We start from the raw sequence: 12,942 nt of genomic DNA, 5'->3' as shown, positions 1-12,942 counted from the left end.
CAATGTCAACGGGTATTAGGTTCAGGAAGGAAGTTGGTTGGTCCACATTTTAGTGTGAAAGGGATCAAGAGAAGAGGAGGTGGCTGTCACAGGTGAACTTGGAGAGAACAGAGAAAATAGGAGCAAAACTAGAGGGAGACACAGGCCTGTGATTAGGAGACAGGGGAGCCTTGATGGGCAAGGGGAAGCAGCAGAGACACCTGAATGTACAGTCTCTGTCTCAGTAGCAAAGAAATCCATAAGCTGCACATCGATGTTGACAATGAGGGTGAGCTTGGCTGGGGAGAGGGGTTTAATGAGATGATTGGACATGGATAAAAGAAGGTAGAGGTTACCTTTGTCCTCCTGGATAATCCTGGGGCAGTGAATGATTTTGGCACAGGAGAGTGAGGCCCAATAGCATTTGATGTGACCCAGCCAGATGGATGTTCAAACAAATGTGTATCAGATATTCTCAAATCTGTATGCTTTGAACGAAAGAGAGTGATGACAGCGGCCGTTTCAGGGGAACGGCTAGGATATAGTTAAAATTATGGTTCCAAAGAAAACGTGCAAAGTATTTGTTGATGTACAGTTGTGTGCTGCGTTTGTGAGGGGGGAGCACTGATATGCACGGAATTATAGAGTCGTAGAGGTCTATAGCACGGAAAAAGGCCCTTCGGCCCATCGAGTCTTTGCCAGTCAAACAAGTATCTAACTATTCTAATCCCATTTTCCAGCACTAGGCCCATAGCCTTGTATGCCATGGCATCGCAAGTGCACATCCAAATGCTTCTTAAATGTTATGAGGGTTTCTGCCTCCACCATCCTTTCAGGCAGTGAGTTCCAGATTTCCACCACCCTCTGGGTGAAAAAATTCTTTCTCACATCACCTCTAAACCTCCTGCCCCTTACCTTAAATCTATGCCCCCTGGTTATTGATCCCTCCACTGAGGGGAAAAGTTCCTTCCTGTCTATCCTATCTACGCCCCTCATAATTTTATACACCTCAATCATGTCCCCCCCTCAATCTCCTCTGTTCCAGGGAAAATAACCCTAGTCTATCCAATCTCTCCTCATAACTAAAACTCTCCAGCCCAGGCAACATCCTGGTAAATCTCCTCTGCACTCTCTCTAGTGCAATCACATCCTTCCGATAATGCAGATTCCAGAACAGCACGCAATACTCTAGCTGTGGCCTAACCAGTGTTTTATACAGTTCCAGCATAATCTCCCTGCTCTTATATTCTATGCCTTGGCTAATAAAGGCAAGTATCCCATATGCCTTCTTAACCATCTTATCTACCTGTCCTGCTACCTTAAGGGACCAGTGGACATGCACACCAAGGTCCCTCTGATCCTCGGTATTTCCCAGGGTCCTAAAATTTATCGTGTATTCCCGTGCCTTGTTTGTCCTGCCCCAGTGCATCACCTCCCACTTATCTGGATTAAATTCCATTTGCCACTGATCAGCACATCTGACCAGCCCATCTATTTCCTCCTGTAATCTAAGGCTATCCTCCTCACTATTTACCATCCCGCCAATTTTCGCGTCATCCGTGAACTTACTGATCAACCCTCTTACATTCAAGTCTAAATCGTTTATATATACCACAAACAGCAAGGGACCCAACACCGATCCCTGTGGAACCCCACTGCACACAGGCATCCAGTCACAAAAACACACCTCAATCATCACCCTCTGCTTCCTGCCACTCAGCCAATTCTAGATCCAATTTGCCAAATTGCTTTGGATGCCATTGGTTCTTACCTTCGTTATCAGTCTCCCACGCAAGACCTTATCAAAAGCCTTGCTGAAGTCCAAGTAGACTACGTCAAATGCATTGCCCTCATCTACACACCTGGTCACCTCTTTGAAAAATTCAATCAAATTGGTCAGACATGACCTCCCCTAAGCAAAACCATGCTGACTGTCCTTGATTAATCCCTGCCTCTCCAAGTGTAGATTAATTCTGTCCCTCAGAATTGCTTCCAAGAGTTTCCCCACCACTGAGGTTAGACTGACTGGCCTGTCGTTCCCTGGTTTATCCCTTCCTCCCTTCTTGAATAATAGCACTATACTGGCTGTCCTCCAGTCCTCTGGCACCTCTCCTGTAGCCATAGAGGTATTGAAAATTATTGCCAGCACCCCTATCTCCTCCCTTGCCTCACTCAACAGCCTGGGATACTTTTCGTCCGGGCCTGGAGATTTATCTACTTTTAAGCCTGCCAGACCACTTAGAACCTCCTCCCTTTCTATGCTAATTTCTTTAATGATATCACAGTCCTTCTGCCTGATTTCCATACCCACGTCGTCCCTCTCACTTGTGAACACCGACACAAAGTATTCATTTGGAACCATACCTACATCTTTCGGCTCCACATACAAATTACCACCATGGTCCTTAATGGGCCCTACTCTTTCCCTAGTTATCCTCTTACTCTTAATGCACTTGTAAAATAACTTTGGATTTTCCTTTATTTTACCTGCCAATGTGTTTTTATGCCCCCTTTTTGCTCTCCTAATTTCCTTTTTAAGTTTCCCCCTACACATTCTATACTTCTCTAGGGCTTCCGCTGTTTTGAGCCCTCGGTATCTGCCATAAACTTCCCTTTATCCCTTTATCCAATCCTATATATACCTCGACATCCAGGGTTCGCTGGATTTGTTGATCCCACCCTTTGTCTTTACTGGAATATGTCTCCCTATTTCCTTCTTGAATGAGTCCACTGCTCTGACACAGAATTACATAAAGTTGGCTGCTCCCAGTCCACTCTGGCCAAATCATATCTGATCTTATTAAAATCGGCCTTCCCCCAGTTTAGAACTCTGATTTCTGGCCCATCCTTGTCCTTTTCCATAACAACCTTGAATCTAACGGAGTTACGATCACTATCTGCAAAATGCTCCCTCATTGCTACCTCTACCACTTGCCCGGCTTCATTCCCAAAATGAAGTCCAGGACCACCCTCTCTCTTGTCGGACCTTCTACGTACTGGCTTAAAAAGCTCTCCTGGATGCATTTTAAGAATTCCGCTCCCCCTAAACCTATCACACTATGACTAACCCAGTTAATGTTGGGGAAGTTGAAATCCCCCACTATTACTACCCTATTATTTTTACACTTCTCTGAAATTTGCCCACATATCTGCTTTTCTATTTCTCTCTGACTGTTTGGGGGCCTATAGTACACTCCCAGCAATGTGATTGCTCCTTTTTTGTTTTTCAGTTCTATCCATATGGCTTCATTTGTGGAGCCTTCTAAGATGTCATCCCTCCTTACTGCTGTAATTGATTCCTTGATGAATATTGCGATACACCTTGATAAAAGCAAAAAACTGCGGATGCTGGAAATTTAAAACAAAAATAAAAATACCTGGAAAATCTCAGCAGGTTTGACAGCATCTGCGGAGAGGAACACAGTTAACGTTTCGAGTCCGTATGACTCTTCAACAGAACTAAGGAAAAATAGAAAAGAGGTGAAATATAAGCTGGTTTAAGGGGGGGTGGGACAAGTAGAGCTGGATAGAGGGCCAGTGATAGATGGAGATAGCCAAAAGATGTCATAGACAAAAGGGCAAAGAGGTGTTGAAGGTGGTGATATTATCTAAGGAATGTGCAATACACCTTCCTCTTTTACCTCCTTCCATGTCTCGCCTGAAGACCCTATATCCTGGAATATTGAGCTGCCAATCCTGCCGCTCTCTCAACCATGTCTCTGTGACAGCAATGATATCATACTTCCATGTGTTAACTTGTGCCCTCAACTTATCTGCCTTATTCATCCGACTCCTTGCATTAAAATAAATACCGTCCAACCTTGCCAAACTCCCTTGTGCCTTAACTAGCCTATAATTTCTATGCCTTCCAGACTCACTTGCTCTCTCTTCTAACTTTGGCAGTGCATCTCCGCCTGCTGAACCTCCTCTCAGAATCCCATCCCCCTGCTAAGTTAGTTTAAACCCTCCCCAACAGCACTAGCAAACCTCCCTGAAAGGATGTTGGTCCCATTCTGGCTCAGGTGCAACCTGTCCGCCTTGTACAGGTCCTACCACACCCAGAAACGGTCCCAATGTCCCAGAAATCTAAAGCCCTCCCTCCTGCACCATCTCTTCAGCCACGCATTCATCTGGACTAACCTCCTATTTCTATACTCATTAGCGTGTGGCACTGGAAGTAATCTAGAGATTACTACCTTTGAGGTCCTGTTTTTTAATCTGTTTCCTAGCTCCCAAAATTCTGCTTGCAGGACCTCATCCCTCTTTCTACCTATGTTGTTGGTACCAATATGTACCACGATCTCTGTCTGTCTTAATGGGGAAGGGGTAAAATGAGTCAGTATTGGTTATGTGGTATAAATTGAAAAGTTATAGGGTTGGAATTTTATCCCAGGGTCCTGGTCCCCAGCTGAATTCTGAGTTAGGAACCCAGAAATGCTGGAGGTGAGACCCTGGAAGTATTCTTTTTCAGGGGAGAGCGCAAACACAGCCCCCACTACCATAAATTTTATAGTCGAGTATCCCATATTTGGGGACAGCATAGGCACCGACACACCCGGAGTGCAATGGGATAGCCTCGTTCTGGGAGAACAACCTTCCTGATCATTGTGTCTCACCTGCCAGGTGAGTATTTTGGAGGAAGCAGTCAATTAAGTGGCCACCTCCAAGAGCCCCATCCAATTAAGGATGGAGGGCAGGCTCCCAACTCTGAGGGCTAAGGGGGTGGTGAGGGAAGGGGGGGGATGTGCCAACAGAAGGCATCTAGCACTGGAAGATCATTAGCCCACACATCAGAGGTGGGAGTTGCCAATTTAGGTAGAAGAAAGCGAAAGCTCCTCAAGATGGAGATGCCCTCTGAAAACTTGTTAAAAAGATAAAATAAAATGTGCCCACAATTGCCATACTGTCATTGTGGAGAGGAAATCCTGAGAGGCCACCTCCATTTATCAGCCGGGATACAGCCTCAACGAGACTCCCAACTGGAAAATTCTGGTCGCCGTGTGCACAAATGGTCTCAATAAGCCCCATTAGGGGCATTAATGGTTACCGCTGCTTGCATTACTCCCCACTCCCAACCAGTGACTTTGAAAATTACCCCAAGGCGGGAACATGCCTGAAAACCGGCACGCTGGCTGACAGCAGATTATTGCAGCTTGCCTGCCTCCATTCCCACCGCCACAGCCCTTCCAAGACCACACCCATGGTATCAGATGGTAATAGGAGTAATAGTCAGAGAAAAGTGTTCATATAATGTGGAGAATCCAAAATGATTTGGAAAAGGCATGAACAATACCTCATTTTTTTGTTGAATATATTGTTTACAGACTATGTCACAGACTATCTCCTGGAACAAACTCTACATTGCTTTACTGTTACCTTTGTGTACTCTCTTCCTACTTCAATTAGCTTCTACTGCACTCATCTTAAGTGCTCTGTGCTTATTTATACAAATGACATTGCATCATACAGAAAATAAACAGATTCGGCTGGAATTCAATGCAGTATATTTGCCAATGTTAATGAAGTGCAGTAATGACGCACTCAAAATGACAGGCTGCTGCCCCCCTGCCAGCTATCTGTTATCCTATATTTAGAGCCCCATTGCGTTTAAGGTAAATGTTCATTGTAGGTGTCTGGGTGATAATTGCTTTTGCCTCTGGATTCAGTCACGTCATGGTGCAGATATTTCACGGATGACATTTACTATAATCTGTCTGGTAAAGGTGCAAAGTCATAAATGTCCATGTAATGGGAGTTCAAAAATGACTCAGTAAGTTTATTCATTGATCAGGAACGCGTCTGGTCTAATGAATTTGAGTACAAAAATAGCTTAGAATACACAGCTGACCCCTAATTATTCCACACCAAGTTCTGCTCACCTTCACCACTATGCTCCTTCACCTATATTGGCTCCTGGCCCCCTGTGCCTCCAATTTAAAGTTCTCAACCTCCTGTTTATATTCCTCTACTGTGTCGCTCTTCCCTATCTCTGTAACCTCCTCCAGCTCCACAACACTCAGCCCAAAGTCTCCATTCCTCTGACTGACCTTTGCATCCACCATGCTTTTAGCCCATTACTGGTGGCTGTGCTTTCAACCACCTAGGCCCCAGGCTCTGGAATTCAATAACAATATAATGTTCTTCTACCATTTCACTGGTAAGAAAACAGATGGAGACAATAAGAATAGGCTTGAAACAGAGGAAAAAATACATGTTAATAATCTTACTGAATGGCTTTTCCCTCCAAGCATCACAAAGAAGGGAAAAGGGTTACCATTGACCAGAAACTGGACCAGCCATATAAATACTGTGGCTACAAGAAAAGGTCAGAGGCTAGGAATCCTGTGACAAGTAACTCACCTCCTGACTCCCCAAAGCCTGTCCATCATCTACAAGGCACAAGTCAGGAGTGTGATGGAATACTCTCCACTTGCCTGGATGAGTGCAGCTCCAACAACACTCAAGAAGCTTGACACCATCCGGGACAAAGCAGCCCGCCTGATTGGCACCCCATCCACCATCTTAAACATTCACTCCCTCCACCACCGACACAGCAGTGTGTACCATCTACAAGATGCACTGTAGGAATTCACCAAGGCTCCTTAGACAGCACCTTCCAAACCCACGACCACTACCATCTAGAACGACAAGGGCAGCAGATAGATGGGAACACCACCACCTGGAAGTTCCCCTCCAAGTCACTCACCATCCTGACTTGGAAATATATCGCCGTTCCTTCACTGTCGCTGGGTCAAAATCCTGGAACTCCCTCCCTAACAGCACTGTGGGTGTTCCTACACCACATGGACTGCAACGGTTCAAGAAGGCAGCTCACCACCACCTTCTCAAAGGCAATTAGGGATGGGCAATCAATGCTGAGCTAGCCAGTGAAGCCCACATCCTATGAATGAATAAAATAATTAAGCAGCATGTTCTCCCCATATGGAGATAATCTAAGTGGATGAATGATTGATAGAAAATGTTTGATGTTCCAGAAATATTAGAAGAGCTTAAAATAAATCAATCAGCAGGAAATGATGGTAGTTATTGTACAGTGCTATGATAAAGCAGCGAGTAATTTGTGAGGCACTGCCAATTATTATGAGCATTCACTAAATACTGGGGAAAGAGCAGGTACATTAGAAACAGGCTAATCTGGTGAATAGTCAAAGGAGGAGGCAAAGCAGACACAGGTAATTACAGATCTATTAGCTGCACATCCATTCCATTGAAATAATATAATTAATTATCAGGAATAACGCTGAATAGTCTGAATAGCATTAGCTTATTATGCAACTTTCAGTCTGCAATTCCTAAAGTGCAATTCCTAATCCGCGATCTCAAGCCACATCAGAAACCAACAGATAGCAACTTCCTTCCCTAGACCACACAGGAAATGGTGTCAACACTATCCCAGCTCCACTGAACCACTCAACGCTGAGTGGAGATTGAAGTGGGAGCCTCCCTGCTCTGTTTAGCTCAGGTCATTGTTAGGAGGTGCAATTTACTCCAGTGGGGTACCCAGGGAGCACAATTTTCTTATAACTGTATTCTGACTAGCCAAAAAGACCCGGATACAGACAGGATAGTCCATCAGTGCAATTCTCCTTCATCTGACAGATTGAAATACTCATTTAACTCCACGTTCTTACCTCATTAAAATCCCCAACCCTGGGAATGTGGTTCTTTCTGCTCTTGCCAAGGATGTTGCCGGAGTTAGAAATCACTACCGCAGTATTCCACAGAGTCTCTCCATGAACCTCATCTCGTTCCAATATTGGAGACACTATAACCACGTTATATCTTCTTGCAAGCTGCAGAAAGAGACAGGAACAAGGTATTGAAAGGAAAGGAAGGCAGGGAAGGAAAAAAAAACCCAAGAATGTAATTGGAACTCGGCGGTTAGAAGCTGATGACAGATCATCAATCTGTGATGTTAACTTATTTTCTCTCTCCAGATGCTGCCAGGCCTGCTGAGCAGTTGCCTCATTTTTTGTTTTTATTTCCGATTTCCAGCAGTCCCAGTATTGTTTTACGTTTGTACATTTCAGTTCAGGCCAAAAGGTTAAAATCTGTCGAGCCACTGAAACACTTCCAAATAAATGCCATATTTTATCAACTGTCACCTTGACATGAGCATGTCTGAAACAGTGACAGTGTAAAGCACCAATCTACCCTGCCACCGAGCGGGATGGTGTGACTGAACAATGATCACTGTCCATCCAAAACTGTCAGTCTCCACTTTTGTTTTATTCATTCATAGGATGTGGGCTTCACTGGCTGGGCCAGCATTTATTGCCCATCCCTAATTGCCTTTGAGAAGGTGTTGGTGAGCTGCCTTCTTGAATCACTGCAGTCCGTGTGGATTATCTTTTGTGGCACATTTGATACAATCGAGTGGCTTGCTCAGCCATTTCAGAGGGCAGTTAAGAGTCAACTACATTGCCGTAGGTCTGGAATCACACGTAGACCAGAGTGTGTGTAAAGCCACGCTCAGCGGAGTGTGTGTAAAGTCACGCTCAGGGGAGTGTGTGTAAAGCCACGCTCAGCGGAGTGTGTGTAAAGTCACGCTCAGGGGAGTGTGTGCAAAGCCACGCTCAGGGGAGTGTGTGTAAAGCCACGCTCAGGGGAGTGTGTGTAAAGTCACGCTCAGGGGAGTGTGTGTAAAGCCACGCTCAGGAGAGTGTGTGTAAAGTCACGCTCAGGGGAGTGTGTGTAAAGCCACGCTCAGGGGAGTGTGTGTAAAGCCACGCTGAGGGGAGTGTGTGTAAAGTTGCTCAGGGGAGTCTGTGTAAAGCCACGCTCAGGGGAGTGTGTGTAAAGTCACGCTCAGGGGAGTGTGTGTAAAGCCACGCTCAGGGGAGTGTGTGTAAAGTCACGCTCAGGGGAGTGTGTGTAAAGCCACGCTCAGGGGAGTGTGTGTAAAGTCACGTTCAGGGGAGTGTGTGTAAAGTTGCTCAGGGGAGTGTGTGTGTAAAGTCGCTGTCAGGGGAGTGTGTGTGTAAAGTCACTGTCAGGGGAGTGTGTGTGTAAAGTCACTCAGGGGAGTGTGTGTGTAAAGTCGCTGTCAGGGGAGTGTGTGTGTAAAGTCACTCAGGGGAGTGTGTGTGTAAAGTCACTCGGGAGTGTGTGTGTAAAGTCACTGTCAGGGGAGTGTGTGTGTAAAGTCACTGTCAGGGGAGTGTGTGTGTAAAGTCACTGTCAGGGGAGTGTGTGTGTAAAGTCACTGTCAGGGGAGTGTGTGTGTAAAGTCACTCAGGGGAGTGTGTGTGTAAAGTCACTCAGGGGAGTGTGTGTGTAAAGTCACTGTCAGGGGAGTGTGTGTGTAAAGTCACTGTCAGGGGAGTGTGTGTGTAAAGTCACTCAGGGGAGTGTGTGTGTAAAGTCACTGTCAGGGGAGTGTGTGTGTAAAGTCACTCAGGGGAGTGTGTGTAAAGTCACTGTCAGGGGAGTGTGTGTGTAAAGTCACTGTCAGGGGAGTGTGTATGTAAAGTCACTCAGGGGAGTGTGTGTGTAAAGTCACTGTCAGGGGAGTGTGTGTGTAAAGTCACTCAGGGGAGTGTGTGTGTAAAGTCACTCAGGGGAGTGTGTGTGTAAAGTCACTGTCAGGGGAGTGTGTGTGTAAAGTCACTGTCAGGGGAGTGTGTGTGTAAAGTCACTCAGGGGAGTGTGTGTGTAAAGTCACTGTCAGGGGAGTGTGTGTGTAAAGTCACTCAGGGGAGTGTGTGTGAAGTCACTGTCAGGGGAGTGTGTGTGTAAAGTCACTGTCAGGGGAGTGTGTGTGTAAAGTCACTGTCAGGGGAGTGTGTGTGTAAAGTCACTGTCAGGGGAGTGTGTGTGTAAAGTCACTGTCAGGGGAGTGTGTGTGTAAAGTCACTCAGGGGAGTGTGTGTGTAAAGTCACTCAGGGGAGTGTGTGTGTAAAGTCACTGTCAGGGGAGTGTGTGTGTAAAGTCACTCAGGGGAGTGTGTGTGTAAAGTCACTGTCAGGGGAGTGTGTGTGTAAAGTCACTGTCAGGGGAGTGTGTGTGTAAAGTCACTCTATACAGAGCTGCACAATCTTCTTCCACAGCAATAATCAGTACCTCTGATATGCTGCTATAATTGCCAACTCAGTCAGCCATATGTTTGCTCATTCAGGGTAAGTGAGTTGGTACATTGGAATTGAACTGCCTGTGTTTATCACAGAATCACAGAATTGTTACAGTGCAGAATGAGGCCATTTGGCCCATCATATCTGTACTGGCTTTTCCAATGAGCAACTCGCCTATTGTCATTCTCCCAACTTCTCCCTGCAACCCTGCACATTCTTCCAACTTCTCCCTGCAACCCTGCACATTCTTCCTTTTCAGATAGCAGGCTAATTCCCTGTTGCAAGTCTCAGTTGAACCTATCTCCACCACGCTCTCAGGCAGTGCATTCCAGTCCTTAACCACTCGCTGTGTGAAAAAATTTTTCCTTGTATCACTTTTGCTTCTTTTACCAATTACTCTAAATCTGTGCTCTCTCGTTCTTGATCCTTTCACGAGTGGGAACAGTTTCTCCCTATCTACTCTGTTTATCTCATGTAGAACCTGCTGCTTTGCTCGAGAACTGAACTGAAAACTGAACTTTCTGTAACGTACATAAAGGTTAAAAATTGGCAGCAAAGTCTGTATTGGTGGAATAATCTACAATCAGCTTTCACTGTCCAGGTTCACAGACAAATGAGCTTTCAAAGGGCTATCAGTGCCTGTATATCGAGCAAGAATCTGGAGCTTCAAGAAAGGAAGGGATAGCTTTTTCCAAATGATATATTCACTCAGTTCTATCTGTCGATTTAAGTAAACTCTGTGTGAAAAGCTGCTGTACAGGATACTGCCTGGGATCAATAGTAAAATCGACATTTTCCAAAGCAGCAACTCCCCTCACAGTAAATTAATATTTTCAGTGTTCAGTAAAATATTTTCAATTTATATTTATATCTCAGAGGGTTTGGGAGATTAGAGATTACAGAGATAGGGAGAGGCAAGGTCATGGGGGATTTGATAACAAGGATGACAATTTTAAAATCAAGATGTTGTTTAACTGGAAACCAGTGTGGATCAACAAGTACAGGGGTGTTAGGTGAACAGGACTTGGTGCGAGTTAAGGGACATGCAGCAGAGTTTTGAATTACCTCAAATTTACAGAAGGTAGAATGTGGGAGGTCAGTCAGGAGTGTGTTGGAATAGCCAATTCTAGAGGTAACAAAGGCTTGGGTGAGGGTTTCAGCAGTAGGTGAGCTAGACAGGGGATGAAGTCAGGCAATATTATGATGTTAACAATGTACAAACAGAAAGGCATTGTGTTTTCCACCTTGAAAGCTTTACTCTGAAAAAGGACAAATTGTTGTACAAAAAATCCTTTCTGCGGGTCCCTTTAGCACTTGGTCAGGGTTATTGTCAAATCCTGTGTTACCATGCACTCTGACAAAAACAGCCTACTTGATTCAAGAAAGTCTCATTAAATCAAATTGACAAATACCCTCAGGTTTGGCCACGCTATATTCAGGGATAATTTACAGGCTGGACGGGTGGCACATGGAAGTGACTAGAGCTGTTAGAATCAGTGCACTAGATATACCATTTTAATGACCTCAATCAGAGTGAAATATGGGAAATGAATCGAAATGGTGTTTCTTTCCAATACAGGGATCAGAAAATTGTCTGAGTGACTGTGAAATACACACATAGATATTTGATGCTTGCAAACTGCCATTTGCCTTCCCATTTCTGATTCCTTCCCCTGCTGATGCAGAATCTTGCTAGGATATGATCCCAAAGGTACTGGGAGCCATTTCCTGGGTGGCCATAATTCATTGGTGAACCCAGACAGTCTGTCACAAGATTATGCAACAGTGGAGTGCAAACTGACATTACCTGCTTTCTAAAAACAGATTCTTGATATGTTGTTGGCATTTATTATCCATCCCCAGTTGCCCTGTACAGCTGAGAGGTTTGTTAAGCCATTTCAGAGGGCAGTTCAGAATCAAGTCTGTGGACCTGGGACTGGACCCACATAAGAACATAAGAAATAGGAACAGGAGTAGACCATTCGGCTCCTCGAGCCTGTTCCGCCATTCAATAAGATCATGGCTGATCTTCTTGTGTTTCGATTTCCACATTCCCATCTAACCCTGATAACCTTTGATTCCCCTGCCTAACAAGAATCTACCTACCTCTGCCTTAAAAATATTCAATGACCCCACCTCCATCACCTTCTGAGGCAGAGAATTCCAAAGTCGCACAACCCTCAGAGAAAAAGTTTCTCATCATCTCTGTCCTAAAAGGGCTTCCCCTAATTTTAAAACAGTTCCCCCTAGTTCTGGGCTCACCCACAAGAGGAAACATCCTTCCCACGTCCACCTTGTCAAGGCCGTTCAGAATCTTGTGTACCTCACTCTTCTAAACTCCAGTGGAAACAAGCCCAGTCTGTCCAACCTTTCCTCATAAGACAACCTACTCATTCCAAGTATCAATCTAATAAACCTCCTTTGAACTGCTTCCAATACATTTACATCCTTCCATAAATAAGGAGACCAAAACTGCACACAGTATTCGAGGTGCGGTCTCACCAATGCCCTGTATAACTGAAGCATAACATCCTGACTTTTATGTTCAATCCCTCTCGCATTAAAGGATAGCATTCCATTAGCCTTCTTAATTACTGGCTGTACCTGCATACTAACTTTTTGTGACTCGTACTGGAACACCTAGATCCCTCTGCACCTCAGAATTATGCAGCCATTCTCCATTAAAGTAATACTCTGCTTTTTTGTTCTTCCTGCCAAAGTGAACAGCTCCACATTTTCCCACATTAAACTCCATTTGCCAGATCTATGCCCAATCACTTAGCTTATCCACACCCACCTGCAAATCTTCTCATGTCCTCTTCACAACATACTTTCTTACCTATCTTTGTGTCCTCTGCAAATTTAGCTTCC

General features: G+C 44.9%; 1 protein-coding gene and 1 non-coding gene across 3 annotated transcripts in view; both read right to left on the bottom strand.

The window, feature by feature from the left end:
• Positions 1-12,942, bottom strand: part of upb1 (ureidopropionase, beta) — a 159,016-nt gene that overhangs the window by 59,442 nt on the left and 86,632 nt on the right. For both annotated transcript variants that reach the window (XM_078553794.1, XM_078553795.1), the window contains exon 5: positions 7,632-7,793. In XM_078553794.1, coding sequence (XP_078409920.1) covers positions 7,632-7,793 — 162 coding nt within the window. The remainder of the gene's footprint in view (positions 1-7,631; positions 7,794-12,942) is intronic.
• Positions 4,448-4,610, bottom strand: LOC144688095 (U1 spliceosomal RNA). Its single transcript, XR_013578304.1, has one exon. It is a non-coding gene; the product is annotated as a U1 spliceosomal RNA (small nuclear RNA).

This window comes from Cetorhinus maximus, chromosome 12 (genome assembly GCF_964194155.1).
Source record: "Cetorhinus maximus chromosome 12, sCetMax3.hap1.1, whole genome shotgun sequence".
NCBI lineage: Eukaryota > Metazoa > Chordata > Chondrichthyes > Lamniformes > Cetorhinidae > Cetorhinus > Cetorhinus maximus.
Note: the sequence above shows the minus strand (reverse complement) of the source record. Positions and strands in the feature narration are given on the sequence as shown.